The 20,836-nt window shown below is 46.3% G+C and overlaps 1 protein-coding gene across 2 annotated transcripts in view; it reads left to right on the top strand.

The window, feature by feature from the left end:
• The window catches only part of PLEKHD1 (pleckstrin homology and coiled-coil domain containing D1), a 47,464-nt gene that overhangs the window by 11,811 nt on the left and 14,817 nt on the right, over nucleotides 1-20,836 (top strand). For both annotated transcript variants that reach the window (XM_063644384.1, XM_055289009.2), the window contains exons 2-6: nucleotides 3,445-3,538; nucleotides 3,906-3,995; nucleotides 4,200-4,276; nucleotides 5,068-5,159; nucleotides 6,162-6,214. In XM_063644384.1, the coding sequence (XP_063500454.1) occupies nucleotides 3,445-3,538; nucleotides 3,906-3,995; nucleotides 4,200-4,276; nucleotides 5,068-5,159; nucleotides 6,162-6,214 (406 nt within the window). The remainder of the gene's footprint in view (nucleotides 1-3,444; nucleotides 3,539-3,905; nucleotides 3,996-4,199; nucleotides 4,277-5,067; nucleotides 5,160-6,161; nucleotides 6,215-20,836) is intronic.

Genomic DNA, 20,836 nt, shown 5'->3' with positions numbered 1-20,836 from the left:
CACCCAGGCTGGAGGCCACCCTGGAATGCAGTGGTGGTGTGATCACGGCTTACTGCAGCTTTGAACTCCTGGACTCAAGTGATCCTCTCACTCAGCCTCCTGAGTAGCTAGAACTACAGGCATGTACCACCATGCCCAGCTAATTTTTTTTTAAATGTAGAGACAAGGCCTTGCTATGTTGCCCAGGCTGGTCTTGAACTCCTGGGCTCAAGTAATCCCCCTGCTTCAGCCTCCCAAAGTGTTGTGATTACAGATATGAGCCACTGTACCCAGCCAGGAAAGACAGCTCTTCTTATAAGGCCACAGTCCTATTGGATTAGGGCCCTACCCTTATGACCTTCCTTAACATTAATTACCTCCTAAAGACCTTACCTCCAAAGGCAGTCACATGTGGGGTTAGGGCTTGAACATATGAACGTTGAGGAGACATATTGAGTCCATAGTAGTTTTCCAAAGCCATTGAGAGGAGGCGGCGGCCCTGGAGACAGTCGTGTGCTGCTTTCTGTAGTGACTGTATTCAGACCATGGAATGCATCACTCAGCCCTGTCCTGAGTCCTCCGCAGATTGGTGAGGTGATGAGCACAATCTCATTTGACCCTCAAAATAACCGCATAAGGTAGTTGTTATTATCCCCATTCTATTGGTAGAGAAACTAAGGCTCAGAAAGGAGAGCTGACTTGCCCAAGGACCCCCAAGCCCATCCGGAAAATGTCAGGTCTCTCTGATGCCAAAGCCTATATGCTATTAACTACTCTATGAAACTCCCTTGGAACAGCCAGGGGACACCTACCTGGGCCCATGGGACTGAAGTGGGATGGACTTGCCCTCCAGGAGCCTGATGCCTCACTGGGGCGAGATGCATACATGGGATGTGGCAGTGGGCCTAAGTGCCAAGTGCAGCCTCTGCTAGCAAGTGCAGAAGGAGCCCAGACATCAGTGTGGGCTGGGCGGGTCACCAAGGGTGGGAAGGGTCCCGCTGGCTGAAGAGCAAGAGGGAGGGCATTTCAGGCCAAGCCACACAATCTCCATGGGCAGGACCACGCAAGTGTAGTGGGCAGGGGACAGTGAGCTCGGCAGTTGACTGGAGGACAGAGAGGCTGAAGGGCAGACATGGCAGGAAAGCTGAGAGGCGGGCAGAGGTCAGGTGCTGGCAGGCCTGGAATGTCACTGAGGTTCTGCAGCAGGTGGTATTCATGTGCTCTTTCTGCAGTGGGGGCAGAAAGGCCTAGGAAGAGAGTTGGCATTAGTAGGGTATCAACCCTGAGCAGGGTCCACAGGGCTGTGTTTGTTATGTGGCCAGTCAGAGAGGGTAGGTTCAGGTAAAGAAAATGCGGCTGGGTACAGTGGCTCAGCCTGTAATCCCAGCACTTTGAGAGGCCGAGGCAGGAGGGTCACTTGAAGCCAAGAGTTCAAGGCCAGCCTGGGCAACATAGCAAGACCCTGTTTCTATTTCATTTTATTTTATTTTATTATTTTATTTTATTTTATTTTATCTTATTTTATTTTATTTTAGACAGTCTTGCTCTGTCACCCAGGTTGGAGTGCAATGATGTTATATCTCTGCTCACTGCAACCTCCTGGGTTCAAGCGATACTCCTGCCACAGCCTCCCGAGTAGCTGGGATTACAGGCCTGAGCCACCACACCTGGCTGATTTTTGTATTTTTAGTAGAGACAGAGTTTTACCATTTTCGCCAGGCTTGTCTCAAACTCCTGACTTCAGGTGATCCACCTGCCTCGGCCTCCTAAAATGCTGGGATTACAGGTGTCAGCCACCGCACCCAGCCTTCTATTTTTAAAAAAGAAAAGAAAATGGGTTGACATGAGGCTCACACCACAGCACAGAGCTGAGCTTCACTTCCCTCAGATGGCAGCTGCCAGTAGTCCCAGGCCTGCCTCGCCATAGCAGCTGTGGCCTTAGGAAAGATCACGTGGCTGGTAGGACCTTCAGAGATTCACTGACTTCCTCATGCTCACCAGCAAGCTTTTTCTTTTCTCTTCTCTTCTCTTCTCTTCTCTTCTCTTCTCTTCTCTTCTCTTCTTTGAGACGGAGTCTCACTCGTGTTGCCCAGGCTGGAGTGCAGTGGTGTGATCTTGGCTCACTGCAACCTCTGCATCCTGGGTTCAAGTGATTCTCATGCCTCAGCCTCCCGAGTAGCTGGGATTACAGATGTGCGCCACCACACCCAGCTAATTTCTGTATTTTTAGTAGAGATGGGGTTTCACCATGTTGGCCAGGCTGGTCTCGATCTCCTGACCTCAAGTGATCCACCCGCCTCAGCCTCCCAAAGTGCTGGGATTGATTACAGGTGTGAGCCACAGAACCCAGCCTCACCGGCAAGTTTTCAAGCCCCTCACAAGAGGGCCCGTTTGACCAGTGGTGTGCTGGCAAATGCTTACACTAGGCTCTTGGGGGAGGGAGCTGAGGCAATTCTGTAGGATTTGATTTGCATGGTGCAAGTACTCCCATCACAGCCACTATCAAGCTACCAACACCATGTGACCAAATGCAGAGCAGGGAAGAGATTGACATTGTGGGCTCTTATGAGCCCATCTGAGCTGGCTCCAACTCTCCCTGCATGTAAACTTTAAACTCTCATACGTGCACACACACACACACGCACACACTCACACCAACTTTCAGAATCACCACCACATTCTGCTCACACCCTGTCACTACAACAGCACTTATTAGCAGGGGCCCTGGAGGAAGGAGCCAGCCACTCTGGGTGTCCCTGAGCCTCCGGGCTTTGAGTGCCAATTGGACCTTCCCCTAGAGGATGCTTGGTGGCTCATGATAGCTCCAAACATGAGTCCTGGGAGAGCCCCTGGGGCGGGTCAAAATGCTCCACATGTTGACCTCGAGGACGTGGCCTCCCCAGCAGTCAAAAAGCACCAAAGTCACAGAGCCCTCAGTTAGACCTGAGTCCCAGAAGGAGACTGGGGAGCAGCCTGAGACAAAGGGAATGCCAATGTCACACTGGGGTGTTCGGGGCTGCAGATTGCCAGCTTTCGTGTTACTTGCCGAAGACCCATCTTAGCATCTTGCATTTTCTTGCCTTCCTTCTCCTCCTAGAGGAGACCCTAAGTGGCTGGAGATGAGAGCTCAAGGGGCTGAAGGTGTCCAAGGGGAAGAACCACAGCTGTCGTCCTGTGCTGAGCCAGGGTGGTGGTTCAGGGGGACAGAGGTAGCCAGACCTGGAAGCCAGTAGTGGGGCTCCCGCTCCAGCTGGCCACCTGTGCAGGGGCCACGCTGCCTGTGGGGAGGTCACCGGCCAGCTGAGGCCTTTGCGAGGGTGTGGAGCTTGAGTTGTTAAGGATGTCTCAGCTGGTGTCCCTGTGGGCTCCCATGTGAGTCCAGGGCCCCCAAGGGTGCCCTTGTTGTCCGAAGAAACCTCACCCCTTCTCTCCTGGTTGCCCTTCCTTCCCCACTGCCCACTATAGGTTTTTCATCATCAAAGAGAGCTTTCTGCTTTACTACTCTGAGAGCGAAAAAAAGAGCTTTGAAACCAATAAATACTTCAATATACATCCTAAGGTGAGGCGGCCCCTCCAGGGCCACAGCAGGGGAGGGCCCAGTGTGGGCATCAGGCCTTGCATCTTGTGAGGGGAGGGGACTGCGCTCTTGCTCTGGCCTAGCAGAGAGTCTGGAGAGCAAATCCTCTTGGCGCAAAAGACCCCCTGCCCCTGTCCTGGGCTGGACCCTCACCCTCCGGTGCCCCAGCCCCTGCCCCAGCCCTTCCTCTTCTCTCTGGACATCAGTTCTGGCCTCTGTCCCGTGGCCCCAGGGTCTAGCTTCCATCCTGGGGCACTTGGCAGGACCCAGCTTTGTCCAGGGGCCTCCAGAACCCCTGAGTGACCCCAGTTGGGTGGGGTGGGGGCTGCCTGTTCTGGTTCTTCCTCAGGGCGTCATCCCTCTGGGGGGCTGCTTGGTGGAGCCCAAGGAAGAGCCTGGCATGCCCTATGCCATGAAGATCTCCCACCAGGACTTCCACGTGAGTAAAGCTCTTCCCTCAGCCTGGGCTCCGCAGGAGCAGACCAGCCTCTCAGGCCTCTTCAGGACAAACACCCCATGTCCTGGCCTGGGAGAGGGGCATCAGCACCCAGGGATGTGGGGTGGGTGACAGGGCAGAGCTGGGCCTCCATCACCCTCAGCGTGGCTGCCTTTCAGGCATGTGCATGGCTCCTCTTCCTGGCAGGGGAACATCTTGCTTGCTGCTGAGTCGGAGTTTGAGCAGACCCAGTGGCTGGAGATGCTGCAGGAGTCTGGGAAGGTGTAAGTGCTCACAGCCAGGAGGGCAGCTTGCAGATCCAGGATGGGGTGGGTGGGGCTGCCCCTGAACTCCCTGCCTCTCTGCTGGGAGCCTGGTGGGCACAGGGCCGGGGCTGTGGGAGATGGCTAGGGTGGGTGAGAGGAGACAGGCCAGGTTTTAGAGCATCTGTGAGGGGTTCCCCTGAGTGAGCTTGGAAAGTGTCTAGGTCTCAGGTGGCAGGTGTGGGTACCATTTGTCTCCAACTCTTGGGAGTTGTATTTGATGCCTCCTGACACCCATCTCACCTCCCCAGGCCCATAATTAATTCTAGCAAGGACTAGAGCTAGTGCTTTGTAAATTAGGGTCAAGATCACAGAAATCTCCAGGCAACCCAGTCCATTTTTATGTAAACCACTGTCCTGACACCTGCCTAGTCAGGCTAGGTCATGCTTTTAGTTCAAAAAACAACACCGACTGTGTGCTCTGTGGCAGGCCTTGCACTGGGTAATGGACATTCAGTAATGTAAAAAAGCCACCCAGGAAGCAATCTCTTCCCTGCTCTAAAAGTGCTGTTGGCCCAGCCCCCGGTGGCCCACTTTACAGCCTGGGCGAGCCTCCAGCTACTGTAACTGATCCGTGCTGGTGGCATGCCCAGAGCCATGGGTGCCAGAGTGAATGCAAGCTGAGATTCTGGAGGAGAAACGGTGGGTAAGTACAAAACGTATGCCTTCTCTTTCCCCTCTACCCTTCTGTTTTAATGATTTTCTGTTTCTTCCTCTTCTCCTCCTCTGTTCCATCTGCCCTCCCTCCCCAGGACCTGGAAGAATGCCCAGCTGGGAGAAGCTATGATCAAAAGCCTGGAGGCCCAGGGGCTGCAGTTGGCTAAGGAAAAGCAGGAGTATTTAGGTTGGCTGGAGGGGTGGTTCCCTAATGGTAGCAGCACTTGGGGACCAGGGGGCTATAGCCAGGGGCTTGGTAAAGGACCCAGCAGGGATGAGGGTCTCTCAGGTGGGGCTATGAGGGGACAGAGACCAGTTCGGCACCTGGAGGGCTTCCTGGTGCAGTACGCATGCTTTTGGCCAGCATGACTGAAGGCAGGAGCATCTGGTGGTTAAGAGCCTGGGCTCTGGATCCAGCTTCATCACTTGTCACCCATCTCAGCTGTGTATATCTTTAGGCAGCTCAGCCTCTCTAAGCCTCAATTTCCTCATCCTTAAAATTGAGTTAAAAATAGTCTCTAGCTTTTAGAGGATTGGGTTAAATGAGAAAATGTCTGTAAGTGCTTGAGCCAGACATGCAGTAAGGGCTCCATAAGTGGAGTTGATGTTGTTATCTTATCTTGGGTCCCCAGGGTCTGGCTTGTCCCCAGTACCCTTGCCCCAGGCCATTTTAAACCTTGCCACAGCGTTCCAGGCCTTGTGCCCCTGACTGGTTGGTAAACATGCACTGTTTGGGAGAGAAGATGAGACTGAGGGTTTGCCTTCAGCCTGGGACCCTCTCCCCTCTGCCTTCTTAGACATTGGGGCCCCAGCACTGGCTCCCCTATGCCTGCTTTAGAACCTCCTAGGTTCAGCCCTCCCTACTAGCCAGACATTAGTGCAGGTGGAAGGTGGATGTGGGACTAGCCGAGATGCAGCAGCCCTGGGGGACGCAGAGACTCCTTTGAACTTCCAAGGAAGAGGCCCCTCATAACCCTAGGAAGAGAAAAAGCAGGATGATGATGGGGAAGGAGGGTGGCAGCTTCCATCACCAGGAGCTGGCCCACCCTCTGGCTGGCAGGGCTGCAGGCCCCTTCCTTGGGAGATGCTAGGGGTGACAGCGACCACCTCAGGCACCAGCTCCCTCGGGACCTCAGAGCACTTTCCTGATTGTGTGTGCATGTGTGTGTGTGTGTGCTTGTTTTGGCAGACAAACTGATGGAAGAGACCGAAGAACTCTGCCTTCAGAGGGAGCAGAGAGAGGTAGGTGCACACCAAGGGGCCCTCAGCAGCCGTGGTGTAATGGCTCACGTTTCTAGCATTAGGGAATGATGCAGGGGAGCTGGGTGCACAGAGGACTTGCTAGAAGATCAGATGGGGCAGGGCGGGGAGGCCAAATGGGATCACAGTGCTTGCTTGGGACTTGCTGTAGCTTGTTGGTAAGAAGTATCTTTCTCCTTACCAACCCCTGGGAGTAAAGTGAAAAGGGTGAGTGATGACCTTCTAGAAAAAGCCATCCAAAATGTCATCAGCTGCATCAGTTGGTAATGAGCTGCTTGTCAATGATGTTCACCGGAGCTATAATGCCCTCTGTTATCCATAGAGGGCTATCTGGCACCTGAGGGTGATTGGGCTTGATGATCTCAGAAGTTCCTTCATTCTCTGAGTGTCAAAACTCCAGAGCAGGCTAAGCACTGGCTTGAGGCAGCCTGGAGGGTAGAGACTCTTGCCTTGTCTGAAGGTGGGGAGCCACCGAAGCTCTCTTCTTCATTTAGAATCTCAGTGCAGGCTGGGTGCAGTGGCTTATGCCTGTAATCCCAGCACTGTGGGAGGCCAAGGCGGGCGGATCACCTGAGGTCGGGAATTCAAGACCAGCCTGGCCAATGTGGTGAAACTCTGTCTCTACTAAAAATACAAAAATTAGCCGGGCATGGAAGTGCGTGCTTATAGTCCCAGCTTTTCGGGCAGCTGAGGCAGGAGAATCGCTTGAACCCGGGAGGCGGATGTTGCAGTGAGCTGAGATTTTGCCATTGCATTTCAGCCTGGGCGACAGAACGAGACTCGTCTCAAAAAAAAAAAAAAAAAAAAAAAAAAAAATCTCAGTGCAGCACTGGGCCTTGCCTGTTCTGAGAGTCATTACCACATCTGAAGGGCAGGAGGCGGTAGTGGGTAGTACCTTGGATTCTGGAGCCAGGCTGCCTGTATTTGTATTTGACCTTCAGTACTTCTAGCTTTGTGACCTCAGGCAAGTTATTTAACTTCTCCAAATCTTCTTATCTGAAAAATGCAGATGATAATAGAATCCATCTTGGGGTGTTGTGAGGATTTAGTGAGATGTTACATATAAAGTGTTTGGCACATAGTACATGCTTAACGAGTATCTGTGTTTGTTAGCATTATGATCATATTATTAATATAGGCCCATGCTGCAAGTGAACCGTCTGAGGCCTGAAGCGGCAGAGTGGCTTGACCAGAGCAGCCTGCAGAGGGAGGGCCTGATTTAGTTCACTTCTCTTTGCCTAGTCACTTGTCCTTGTCCTCTCCCAGGCAAGACACAGGGCAGGGGCTATCAGCCTTGGCTCAGACCCTCTAACTTGACTCTTAGGAAGTCCTCAGCTTTCCCAACCACCCCTCGCTGGGCTCTGAAACAGGCCATATCATCAAAAAGCATCATGTCTCCTTTGCACCCCAAACACTCCCAGGGCCTGGCACAGCTCCTGGCCTAAGAAGAATTCTCGATAAATGTTTGTGGAATGAATTAGTAAATGAATGGGATTGATTTTTTGCAACTTTACATCTTGATTTTAATCCAACAGGACAATCCACCCTCACTTTTCTTCTTCTAAAATTGTATTGGATATTTTGCTCATTGATCCTTCCAGCTGGACGTCAGAATAATTTCGTTGATTAAAGAGAAAATAAAAAAAGAGTAGGGATTTGTATTTGGATGGCATGGATTTGAGGACTGGCATCATAAAGGCAATGAGTCTTCTTCCATCACCAGAGTTGGTCCTCTGTGTCTCCAGGCTCTCCTCTAGGTCCTATGTTATGGTTTTGGCATTTTCTGCATACAATTCTATACACTTCAAGCGAGGCTTCTGTATTGTCAGCAAATTAAAAACAGGTGCCCAGGGATGGGATGGAGTGGCAGACACAGCCACTGGCAGGGAGAGAGACAGACTTATCCATCAGAGAGGCTAAATCTGGGGCAGCAGTTGGCTAGAGGAAAATTTAGACGCTATCTAGGTCTTTAGCCAGGAAATTAGGACAGCGGAGACCCACTGCACACAGGCCTCCCTTAATGCCACAGCACAGGGAAGGAGGGAGGCCTGTCAGCTGTGAACTCCCTGGCTTCCTGGTATAAAATGTGAATGAGACTCAGGCCCAGCTGGTACCCACCATGAAGGCTATTCTGGGCAGGGAGAGAACTGTGCCTCAGTTCTCATTTTTTGTCAGCCGCATGCTCTAGATCTAGAATAGAGCTCAGGTTCTAGTCTTTGCCACTGAGTCATTCGGTCAAAGTTTCTTCTTCCTTGACTTTCTTATGCATAGGATGGGTCCGCCTGTCTCCTGCACTTTTCCCATCTGCACTCAGGTCAGAGATTGTCTGGGTGTGCCTTGAGCCACTGAGGCAATTGATGTAATGGCCCAGTGATAAGATGAAGGTTCTCATGCTGATTGCTGTGGTCTCTTTGAGACAGCCTGGACTAAAGAAAGACTGAAGATATGGAACCAGGAGATCTGGATTGGAGTCTTAACTCTATCACTGTGTGATGTTGGGCATGTCAGTTACCCTCTCTGAGCTTCAATTTCCCCCCATCTGGGATGTCTGATTAGAGTTATGCTGGCTGCTGCCTACTTCTAGGGTTGCTGTGAGGCTCAATGAAGTAGAATGCGGGGAAGGGATTTGTGAGCTGGAAAGGCCCTTGTGCACTGTGTGATATACAGTCCTGACATCCTCCATGAAGCAGAAAAGGCCTGGGACTCTGGGACAATGAGCAGAGCATGCAGGGGGAACCCTCCTGACTCATCTTCCCAGAGCCAGAAGTCCATGCCCTTCCCTGGGTTCCTGGTCTTTGGCTCCCTCTGGCCTTATCCCTCTCACCCCTGGAGGAGGAGGGCAGCCTGCCTACCTTTCCCCTTCTGACTGAGCTGTGAGAGCTCAGGCATGCATATGAGCAGGTGCAGGGGAAAAATCCGAAATGCCCAGGGTAGGGCAGGGTTTCTGGCAAGGTTCTTGCCACCTGGAGTGCTCGCAGTCAGAGTACAGACTCTTTGAGTTGGAAAAAATGTGCCACTACAACTGAAGCTCTTTGTCAACCTTTCTGGTGGACATTGTTCCTGGTACTGTGATGAATGACTCACTACCTCCAGAGGTGTCCTTTGCATGATTTCTCAGTTATTTGAAAGCTCTTCCTTTCACTGAGCTGAAATGTGCTTTCTAGTGACTTTTTCTCACCTTTATACTCCTGCAACTTAAGTCAGACCCAAGATTCAGCAGAACACACGATACAGTAGAGAAAGGTTTGAATTGTGGCAGGGCTTAGCAGACAACTCAGTCTATAATGGGGCTGCTACAAACACTCAAGCCATGCTGGGCTTCAGGAACAGAAAGTTCTGGCTGCTCCAGTTTTATAAGTGGTAACTTCTACTCTTATCAGCATTCTCAGTCTACACTTGGACACTGGCTTCCTTTAAGAAACATACAGGTGAAATGAAAAGTAGAAAAGAAATGAGCAAGGAAGTGAGAATTTCTCTTTCCGTAATAAACTTTATTTTTTGGAGCAGTTTAGATTCACAGCAAAACTACGCAGCAAATACAGAGATTTTCCACATAACACTTGTTCCCCCACAGGGTTCCCCACTGTCAATATCCAGCACCACAGTGATACATTTGTTACAATCAGTGAGTCAACATTGACACACTGTCACCCAAAGTTCATAGCATACATTAGGGTTCACTCTTGCTGTTGTACATCCTATGGATTTTGGCAAACGTATAACAACATGTATCCACCACTGTAGTATCATACACAACAGTTTAACTGCCCTAAAAATGCTCGTTTCACTGCCCTAAAAATCCTGGCAACTGCTGATTTCTTTTTTTTTTTTTTTTTTTTTTAAGACTGAGTCTTGCCCTGTTGCCCTTGCTGGAGTGCAGTGGCGCGATCTCGGCTCACTGCAACCTCTGCCTCCTGGGTTCAAGCGATTCTCCTGCCTCCGCCTCCCGAGTAGCTGGGACTACAGGCAGGTGCCACCATGCCTGGCTAATTTTTGTATTTTTAGAAGAGACAGGGCTTCACCGTGTTAGCCAGGATGGTCTCAAACTCCTGACCTCGTGATCCCCCCGCCTCGGCCTCCCAAAGTGTTGGGATTACAGGCATGAGCCACCGCGCCCAGCCACTGCTGATCTTTTTACTGTGTCCATAGTTTTGCCTTTTCCAGAATGTCATGTAGTTGGAGTCATATGGTATGTAGCTTTTTCAGATTGGCTTCTTTCACTTAGTAATGTGCATTCAGGTTTCCTCCGTGTCTTTTTATGGCTTGATAGCTCATTTCTTTTTAGTGCTGAATGATATTACATTATCCGCATGTCCTACAGTTTGTTTATCCATCTTCCTACTTAAGGACGTCTTGGTTGCCTCCAAGTTTTGACAATTATGAATAAAATTGCTATAAACATCCATGTGCAGGTTTTTGTGTGGACACACATTTTCAGTTTATTTGGAAAAGTAATAAGCAGTGTGATTGTTGGATTGCATGGTGAAAATATGTTCAGTTTTGTAAGAAGTTGCCAAACTGTCTTCCAAAGTAGCTGTACCATTTTGTATTTGCAGTAGCAATGAGCGAGAGTTCCTGTTGCTCCACATCCTTGCCAGCAATTGGTGTTGTCAGGGATTTGAATTTTGGCTATTTTATTTTTTATTTCAATTTTTAGTTTTTGAGACAGAGTCTTGCTCTGTTGCCCAGACTGGAGTGCAGTGGAGTGCGGCTCACTGCAGCCTTGGTTTCCTCGGTTTAAGAGATCCTCTCACCTCAGCCTCCTGAGTAGCTGGGACTACAGGTACACTCCAGCACACTTGGCTAAATTTTTTTTAAATTATTTTTATACAGACGGGGTCTCCTTATGTTGAACTCCTGAGATCAAGTGATCTCCCCTCTTGTCCTCGTAAAGTGCTGGGATTACAGGCATAGCCACTGTGCCTGGCTGATTTTGGCCATTTTCATATGTGTTTAGTGGTAGCTCATTGTTATTTTAATTTGCAATTGCCTAATCATATATGATGTTGGACATCCTTTTATATGCTTATTTGCCATCTTTACAATTTTTGTTTATTTTTTTAGGCCAGGTGTGGTGGATCACGCCTGTAATCCCAGAACTTTGGGAAGCTGAGGCAGGTGGATCATGAGGTGAGGAGTTCAAGACCAGCCTGGCCAACATGGTGAAATGCTGTCTCTACTAAAAATACAAAAATTAGCCGGGCATGGTGGTGTGCACCTGTAATCCCAGCTACCCGGGAGGCTGAGGCAGGAGAATTGCTTGAACCTGGGAGTCAGAGGTTACAGTGAGCTGAGATCGTGCCACAGCACTCCAGCCTGGGTGACAGAGCAAGACTCCATCTCAAAAAAAAAAAAAATTATTTATTTTTGAGTCAGGGTCCCGCACTGTCATCCAGGCTGAGTTCAGTGGCGTGATCACGGCTAACTACAGCCTCCCAGGCTAAAGTGATCCACCTGCCTCAGCCTCCCAGGCTAAAGTGATCCACCTGCCTCAGCCTCCCAAGTAGCTGGGACTACAGGCATGCACCACCATGCAGGGCTAATTTTTTATTTTTTGTTGTAGGCTGCCATGATCCCTGGTGGACTGAACAAAGGGGGGCAAACACCGAAATAAATGACAAGAGACAAAAGAGTATATATGGAAGAAGGGGTCAGGGGGCACCTTACCGACAAGTGCCCTGAGCTTTACACAGCCCTCCTTATTTATTAGGCAAAAGAGATAGCGAGAAAGTGGGGGTGATTATCGGGTGATTGTCAGTTGACTGTTTGGTTCACAGCAGGCTTGCCAGACTGCATCCTTTGAACAATAGGTGCTAGATTTCTCAACAGATAACTTTAAGGAGCCCAGCGCCACGGAGTGATGGCCCTCACCAAAACTTTTGGTGGTAGGCGTGGTGTAAGTTTGCTTACATCCTGCATTCATGATAAACAGTTTGCTGTTTGATCATATAGCCTCCAGTGGAACGCTGAGTTGGTCACGATCCCTTTGGCATTTTTGGCTCCCAACATTTTATAGAGATGGGGTCTTGCTCTATTGCCCAGGCTGGTCTTGAATTCCTGAACACAAGTGACCCTCCCACTTTGGCTTCCCAAAATGCTGGGATTACAGATGTGAGCCACTGTGCCTGGCCTGCCATCTTTATATCTTCTTTGCTAAGACGTCTGGGTCTTTTGCCCATTTTTTTTATTGTTGAGCTTTATGAGTTCTTTGTATATTTTGCATAACCGTCCTTTATTAGATGTGTCTGGGAATGTTTTCTCCTAGTCTGTGACTTGTTTTCTCATTCTCTTGATGTCATTCACAAGGCACAAAATTTTAATTTTAATGAAATCCATCTGATCAATTATTTCCTTCAAAGATCATGTCTTTCCTGTTATGTCTAAAAAAGTCAGTACTGTAGATTTTCATCACCTTGATAAAAATCTTTTTGTAGACATCACCTAGGTTGTCTCCTATGTCATCTTCTAGGAGTTTTATACTTTTGTGTTTTGCATTTAGCTCTATGATCCGTTGTGATTTATTTTTTGTGGAAAGTGTTTAAGGTCTGTGTATAGATTCTTTTTTTTTCTTTTGCATGTGGCTGTCCAATTGTTCAAGTACCATATGTTGAAAAGACTATCTTAGGTCGGGCACGGTGGCTCATGCCTGTAATCCCAGCAATTTGGGAGGTCGAGGTGGGTGGATCACCTGAGGTCAGGAGTTCGAAACCAGCCTAGCCAACATGGTGAAACCCTGTCTCTACTAAAAATACAAAAATTAGCCAGGTGTGATGGTGCATGCCTGTAATCCCAGCTACTCAGGAGGCTGAGGCAGGAGAATCACTTGAACCCGGGAGGCAGAAGTTGCAGTGAGCCAAGATCACACCACTGCACCCCAGCCTGGGATACAGAGTGAGACTCCATTTCAAAATAAATAAATAAATAAAAATTAAAGACCGTCTTTTGCAATACTATTGTACTGCCTTTGCTCCGTTGTCAGAGTTGAATTGACTATATTTATGTTAGTATGTTTCTGAGCTCTCTATTCTCTCTATTTATATATTTGTTTATTCTTTCATCAATACCACAATGTCTTGATTGCTGTAGCTTTATAGTAAGTCTTAAAGTTGGGTAGTGTCAGTCTTCCAATTTTCTCCTTCAATATTGAGTTGGCTATTATGGGTCTTTTGCCTCTCCATGTAAACTTTAGAATCAATTTGTCAGTCTCCACAAAACAACATGCTGGGATGTTAATTGAGATTGTATTGAATCTATAGGTCAAGTTGGGAAATAATGGTATCTTGCAAATATTGACTCATCCTATTTATGAACATGGAATATCCCTTCATTTTAATTCTTTGATATCTTTTATTACATTTTGTAGTTTTCTACATATAGATTTTATATGTTATATTTAGATTTATACCTAAGTATTTCATTTTGGAGGGTGCTAATGTCAATGGTAATGTGTTGTTAAATTTCAAATTTCCACTGCACTCCAGCTGGGTGACAGAGCAAGACCCTATCTTCAAAAGAAAAAAAAATCTCAAATTTCACCTTTTTATTGCCAGTATATAGGAAAATAATTGACTTTGTACATTAATCTTGTATCCTACAATCTTGCTACAATCACTTTTTAATTCCAGGAATTTTTTTGGTCAATTCTTCCAGATTTTCTATATAGACAATCACGACATCTGTGAAGAGACAGTATTATTTCTTTCTTTGTAATCTGTATACCTTCTATTTCCTTTTCTTGTCTTATTGCACTAGTTAGGACTTCCAGTACAATGTTGAGAAGCACTGGTGAGAAGGGACATCCTCATCTTCTTCCTTTCTGATCTTATCAGGCAAGCTTCTAGTTTCTCACCATTTAGTGTGATGTTAGCTGTAGGTTTTTGTAGATGTTCTCTATCACATTGAGGAAGTTCCCCTCTATTACTAGTTTGTTGAGAGTTTTTGTCACCAATTGGTGTTGGATTTTGTCAAATGCTTTTTCCATGTGATTTTTTTTCTCTTCTTTAGCCTGTTGATGTGATGGATTATATTAATTGATTTTCAAATACTGAACCAGCCTTGTATACTTGGGAATAAATTCCACTTAGTTGTGATGTATTATTCGTTTGGATTTGGTTTTCTTTGTTTTTTTTTGTTGTTGTTGTTTGTTTGTTTGTTTTGAAACAGAGTTGCAGTCTTGTTGTCCAGGCTGGAGTTGCAGTAGTGTGATCTTGGCTCACTGTTACCTCTGCCTCCTGGGTTCAAGCGATTCTCCTGCCTCAGCCTCCCAAGTAGCTGGGATTACAGGTATGTGCCACCATGCCCTGCTAATTTTGTATTTTTAGTAGAGATGGAGTTTCATCATGTTGGTCAGGCTGGTTTCAAACTCCTGACCTCAGATAATCCACCTGCCTCTGCCTCCCAAAGTGCTGGGATTACAGGCATGAGCCACCTCACCCAGACCATTGTTGGATTTGATTTGTTAATATTTTGTTGAAAATTTTTGCATCTGTGTTCATGAAACATACTGGTCTGTAGTTTTCTTTTTCTCCTTTTCTTTTTTTTTCTTCTTTTGAGACAGAGTCTTGCTCTGTCACCCAGACTGGAGTACAGTGGCACCATCTCAGCTCACGGCAACCTCCTCCTCTCAGGTTCAAGGGATCCTCGTGCCTTAGTCTCCCAAGTAGCTGGGATTACAGGTGTGCACCACCATACCTGGCTAATTTTTGTATTTTTTATTAGAGACATGGTTTCGCCATGTTGCTCAGGCTGGTCTCAAACTCCTGGCCTCAAGTGATCCGCCTGCCTTGGCATCCCAAAGTGCTGGGATTACAGGTGTGATCCACTGTGCCTGGCCAGTCTGTAGTTTTCTTATAATGTCTGTGTTAGGTTTTGGTAAGATAATTCTAGCTTCATTGAATGGATTAGGAAATATTCCCTTGGCTTCTATCTTGAGAAAAAAAGATTGCAGATAATTGGTATAGTTTCTTAAATGTTTGGTATAATTCATCAGTGAGACCCTCTGGGCCTGGTGCTTTCTGTTTTGAAAGGGTATTAATTATTGATTCAATTTATTTAATAGATACAGGCCTATTCAAATTGTCTGTTTCTTCTTGTGTAAGTTTTGACAGATTGTATCTTTCAAGGAGTTGGTCCATTTCATCTGAGTTATCAGATTTATTGGCATAGAGTTATTCATCATAGTTCTTTATTATCCTTTTAATGTCTGTGGTATCTGTCGTTATGTTCCCTCTTTCATTTCTGATATTAATAATTTGTGTCTTCTTTCTTTTTACTTAGCCTGGCTACAGTCTTATGAATTTTATTTATCTTTTCAAAGAACTGGCTTTTGATTTTGTTGATTTTCTCTGTTGATTTCCTGTTTTCAATTTCATTGATTTCTGCTCTAAGTTTTATTTCTTTTTTTCTACTTACCTTTGATTTAATTTTCTCTTTTTTTTTCTAGTTTCCTAACGTGGAAGCTTAGATTATTGATTTTAGATATTTCTTCTTTTCTAATATATTAATTTGATGCTATGTATTTCTCTCAAAGCACTGCTTTTGTTACATTCCACAAATTTTGATGAGTTGTATTTTCATTTAGTTCAAAGTATCTTTAGATTTCTCTTGATATTTCTTCTCTGACACATGTGTGATTTAGAAATGTGTTTTTTAATCTTCAAGTATTTTGTAGATTTTCCAGTTAACTTTGTGTTGTTGATTTCTAGCACAGTTCCACTTTGGTTTAGGAGCAGACATTTCATGATTTCTATTCTTTTATATTTGTGGTCTGGGCACAGTGGTGCATGCCTGTAATCCCAGCACTTTGGGAAGCTAAGGCAGGAGGATTGCTTGAGGCCAGGAGTTTGTGGCAAGCCTGGGCAACACAGCAAGGCCCAGTCTCTACCAAAAAAAAAAAAAAAAAAAGAGAGAGAGAAAGAAAGAAGAAAAAAATTTACCAGGGATAGTGGCATATGCCTGTAGGCCTTGCCACTCAGAAGGCTGAGGCAGGAGGATTACTTGAACCCAGGAGTTACAATGAGCTATGATTGTACCACTGCACTTCAGTCTGGGTGACAGCAAGACCCTGGGCATGGTGGTGCATGCCTGTAATCCTAGATACTCAGGAGGCTGAGGCAGGAGAACCACTTGAACCCAGGAGGCGGAGGTTGCAGTGAGCCAAGATGGCACCACTGTACTCCAACCTGGGTGGCAGAGGAAGACTCCATCTTAAAAGTAAAATAAAATAAAACAAATAAAAATAAAAGAGTTTAATTGAGTAAATGAAAGATTCGCGAATCAGGCAGCCCTCAGAATCACAGCAGATTGACAGAGACTCCAGGGGTGCCTGTGATCAGAACAAATTTATAGACAAAAAAGGTAGTGACATACAGGAATCGGAAGTGAGGTACAGAAGCAGCAAGATTAGTTGCAGCTTGGTGTTTGCCTTATTTGAATGCAGTTTGGACATTCAGCAGTCTATGAGTGGCGGAAGTGTGGCCGCTGGGATTGGCTAACGCTCAGCTCTTGTTACAGGTGCATACTATTAAGTTAGGTTTTCAATCTTGTCTATTAAGCTAGGTTACAGTTCATCCATAAGGACTCAAATATGAAAGTATGGAGTCCTTCTCAGGCCGTATTTATTTTGCTTTAACACACTTATTCACTCTCCAATGCTCTTCCTTTCCTTATGTAGATATGAGTTTCTGACCTATATCATTTTCCTTCTCCCTGAGGACTTCTTTTAACATTTCTTAGGCCGGTCGCGGTGGCTCACGCTTGTAATCCCAGCACTTTGGGAGGCCGAGGCGGGCGGATCACGAGGTCAGGAGATCGAGACCACGGTGAAACCCCGTCTCTACTAAAAATACAAAAAATTAGCCGGGCGTGGTGGCGGGCGCCTGTAGTCCCAGCTACTCGGAGAGGCTGAGGCAGGAGAATGGCGGGGACCCGAGAGGCGGAGCTTGCAGTGAGCCGAGATCGCACCACTGCACTCCAGCCTGGGAGACAGAGCAAGACTCCGTCTCAGAAAAGAAAAAACAAAACATTTCTTGCAAGGCAGGTCTGCTGGCAACAAATTCTCTCTATTTTTGTTTGTCTGAGAAAGTATTTCTCCTTCACTTTTGAAGGACGATTTTACAGGGTACAGGATTCTAAGTTGGTGTTTTATTCTCTCAATACGTTAAATATTTCACTCCATTCTTTTCTTGCTTTCATGGTTTCTGAGAAGCCAGATGTAATTCTTATCTTCTTTCTTCAATAGGTAACTTTTTCTTCTTCTGGCTTCTTAAGATATTTTTCCTCATCTTTGATTTTTTGAAGTTTAAATATGAAATTTCTAGGTATGGTTTGTTTAGGGCATTTATTCACTTGGTGTTCTCTTAGCTTCCTGAATCTGTGGTTTGATGTCTGACATTAATATGGGAAAACTCTCAGTCATTGCTTCAAATATTGTTTCTAGTCCTTCTTCTGATTATTCTCATCATACATTTTGCACCTTTTACAGTTGTTGCACAGTTCTTCAATATTCTATTCTGGGTTTTTTTTTTTTTTTTTTCAGCCTTTTTTCTCTTTGCTTTTCAGTTTTGGAAATTTCTATTGTCATAGCCTCAAGCTCAGAGATTTTTTTCCTCGGCCATGTCCAGTCTCACAATGATCCCATCATAGGCGTTCTTCACTCTTTTACAGTGTTTGTGATCTTTTGCAATTTCTTTTTCATTCTTAGAATTTTCATCTCTCTACTTATATTATCCATCTGTTCTTGCATGTTGTCTACTTTTGTCATTAAAGCTCTTAACATATTAATCATAGTTTGTGTTTAAATTCCTGGTCTGATAATTCCAGCATTCCTGCCATATCTGATCTGGTTCTGATGCTTGCTCCATCTCTTCAAATTGTGTTTTTTGCCTTCTAGTATGCCTTGTGATTTTTTGTTGAATGCCCTTTATTTTTTCCCTGGCCACAATGTATTGGGTAAAAGGAGGTGTGGTGAATAGACGTTTACTGATGTGGTGGTCCTAGCCTTTTGGTGAGTTGTGCCCTTGGACTGTGAACTTCATAAGTGCTTCTCAGTGTTTTCCCCACCTTAGGTAGAACAGCATCGGTACAGCGGGCTGGAATTTGGTATTTCCCTTCTCCCAAGTAGGTTACACTCTGATAAAACAGGTTAGGCTCTGGTATAATAGTTTATGGCAGGCTTTGTAAAGAAGAACAGAATGGGCTCAGGCACAGTGTAATCCCAGCACTTTGAAAGGCCAAGGCGGGTGGATCACCTGAGGTCAGAAGTTCAAGACCAGCCTGGGCGACATGGCAAAATCCCGTCTCTACTAAAAATACAAAAATTAGCTTGGTGTGGTGGTGCATGCCTGTAGTCCCAGCTACATGGAAGGCTGAGGCAGGAGAATCGCTTGAACCCGGGAGGCAGAGGTTGCAGTGAGCCAAGATCACGCCACTGTACTCCAGCCTGGGTGACGGAGCGAGACTCTGTCTCAACAAACAAACAAAGAAAAAAAGAGAATGCTGTGTTGCATTTCCAAATGGCTGCTTTCCCCTTATATTCACTGGGAACCTGGTAGAGCTCCTGGAGTTATAACTCACAGAAGTGAGGAGGCCTCCCTAAGATTGGCCCCCCCTGGAGTTTTAACTCTTCATACTGAACCTCCAGCAATTTGTCAATTGCAGTTCGGGTTTTCCTACCCCAGCACTGGCTCCCATGGAGGTTTCTGCTGGTAGTTTCTGCCTCATTAGTGTGACTCTCTGTATCTGTGTCTTAGGCCATTCTTGCATTGCTATAAAGAAATACCTGAGACTGAGTAATTTATAAAGAAAGGTTTGATTGGCTCATGGTTCTGCAGGCTTTACAGGAAGCATGGTACTTGCATCTGCACAGCTTCTAGGGAGGCCTCAGGAAGCTTACAATCATGGCAGATGGTGAAGGGGAAGCAGACATGTCACATGACCAGAGCAGGAGCAAGAGAGAGAGCATGGGCAGGGGAAAGTGCCACACACTTTAAACAACCAGATCTCAAGTGTACTCAGAGCGAGAGCTCACTAATCACCAAGGGGATGGCCCAAGATATTTATGAAGGATCTGCCCCCGTAATCCAACTACCTCCCACCAAGCCCCACCTCCAAGATTAGGGATTACATTTCAACATGAGATTTGGGCAGGAATAAATACCCAAGCTATATTAATCTGCCTGTCTTTTCAATTTTGGGAATAGAAATTTGCTTTATGATCTCACTTCTCTGATGATATAAGAAGACTTGCTGATTTTTCAGTTTGGTTGGTTTTTAAATTTATTTTAGAGACGGTCTCACTATGTTGCCCAGGATGGTCTCAAACTCCTGGGCTCAAGTGATCCACCTTGTGGATTACAGGTGTGAGCCACTGTGTCCAGCCTTGTTCAGCTTTTTACTTACTAGAATGAAGTGACAACTTCTAAATTCCTTACATGCTGAACTGGAAACTGAAGTTCTTCAGTTCTCTTTCTTTTCCCTCCTTAATATATAACTTTTCCCCTAATTGTAGAAATCATGCTCTTTGTAGAAAACTTGTAAAACATGAATAAGAAAATAAAATTTATCCTTAATCTCATAATTGACAGACAACTGTCACCAAACTTTTTGGTGTTTTTCATTTTAGCCATTTTTCTCTATGTACTATTCTTATACATTTTTTTTTTTTTTTTTTTTTTTTTTGAGACGGAGTCTTGCTCTGTCGCCCAGGCTGGAGTGCAGTGGCGCTATCTCGGCTCACTGCAGGCTCCGCCCCGTGGGGTTCACGCCATTCTCCTGCCTCAGCCTCCCGAGTAGCTGGGACTACAGGCGCCCACCACCTCACCTGGCTAATTTTTTGTATTTTTAGTAGAGACAGGGTTTCACTGTGTTAGCCAGGATGGTCTCGACCTCCTGACCTCGTGACCTGCCTGCCTCGGCCTCCCAAAGTGCTGGGATTACAGGCGTGAGCCGCCGCGCCTGGCCGGTATATTTTAAATATAATTATGAGCATATTGGATATTCAGTTTTATGGACTGCCTTTTCATTATACTTTTCATCACACCTTCATTAACATTATACATTTTTCATGTTCTTCAACATTCTTTGAAAACATCAATTTTAATGGCAATGTACTGATTCATTGTATGTGATGTTTTATTTAAATAATCTTCTATTTTTGATCCTTCTTCCTGACCAAGAAGAAGCAATGAAGGTTTTGAGCAGGGAGTAAGGAAAAAGGGTGGGTATCATGATTTGATTTCCATTTTTGGTGGGGAGGGGTGTCTCCCTCTATCACCCAGGCTGGAGTGCAATGACACGATCTCAGCTCACTGCAGCCTCAACCTCCTGGGCTCAAGTGATCCTCTCGCCTCAGCCTTCCAAGTAGCTGGGACCACAGGTGCACACTGCCATGCCCAGCTATTTTTTTGTATTTTTTGTGGAGATGGGGTTTCACCATATTACCCGGGCCGGCCTCGAACTCCTGAGCTCAGGCGATCCGCCTGCCTTGGCCTCCCAAAGTGCTGCGATTACAGTGATTTCTATTTTAAATAGTGATATTGGCTGCAATATGGAGGAAAGGATGAAGAGGGGCCAGAAAGAGTGCAAAGAGCCCAGGTGGGAGGCCAC

This window comes from Symphalangus syndactylus, chromosome 8 (genome assembly GCF_028878055.3).
Source record: "Symphalangus syndactylus isolate Jambi chromosome 8, NHGRI_mSymSyn1-v2.1_pri, whole genome shotgun sequence".
NCBI lineage: Eukaryota > Metazoa > Chordata > Mammalia > Primates > Hylobatidae > Symphalangus > Symphalangus syndactylus.
Note: the sequence above shows the minus strand (reverse complement) of the source record. Positions and strands in the feature narration are given on the sequence as shown.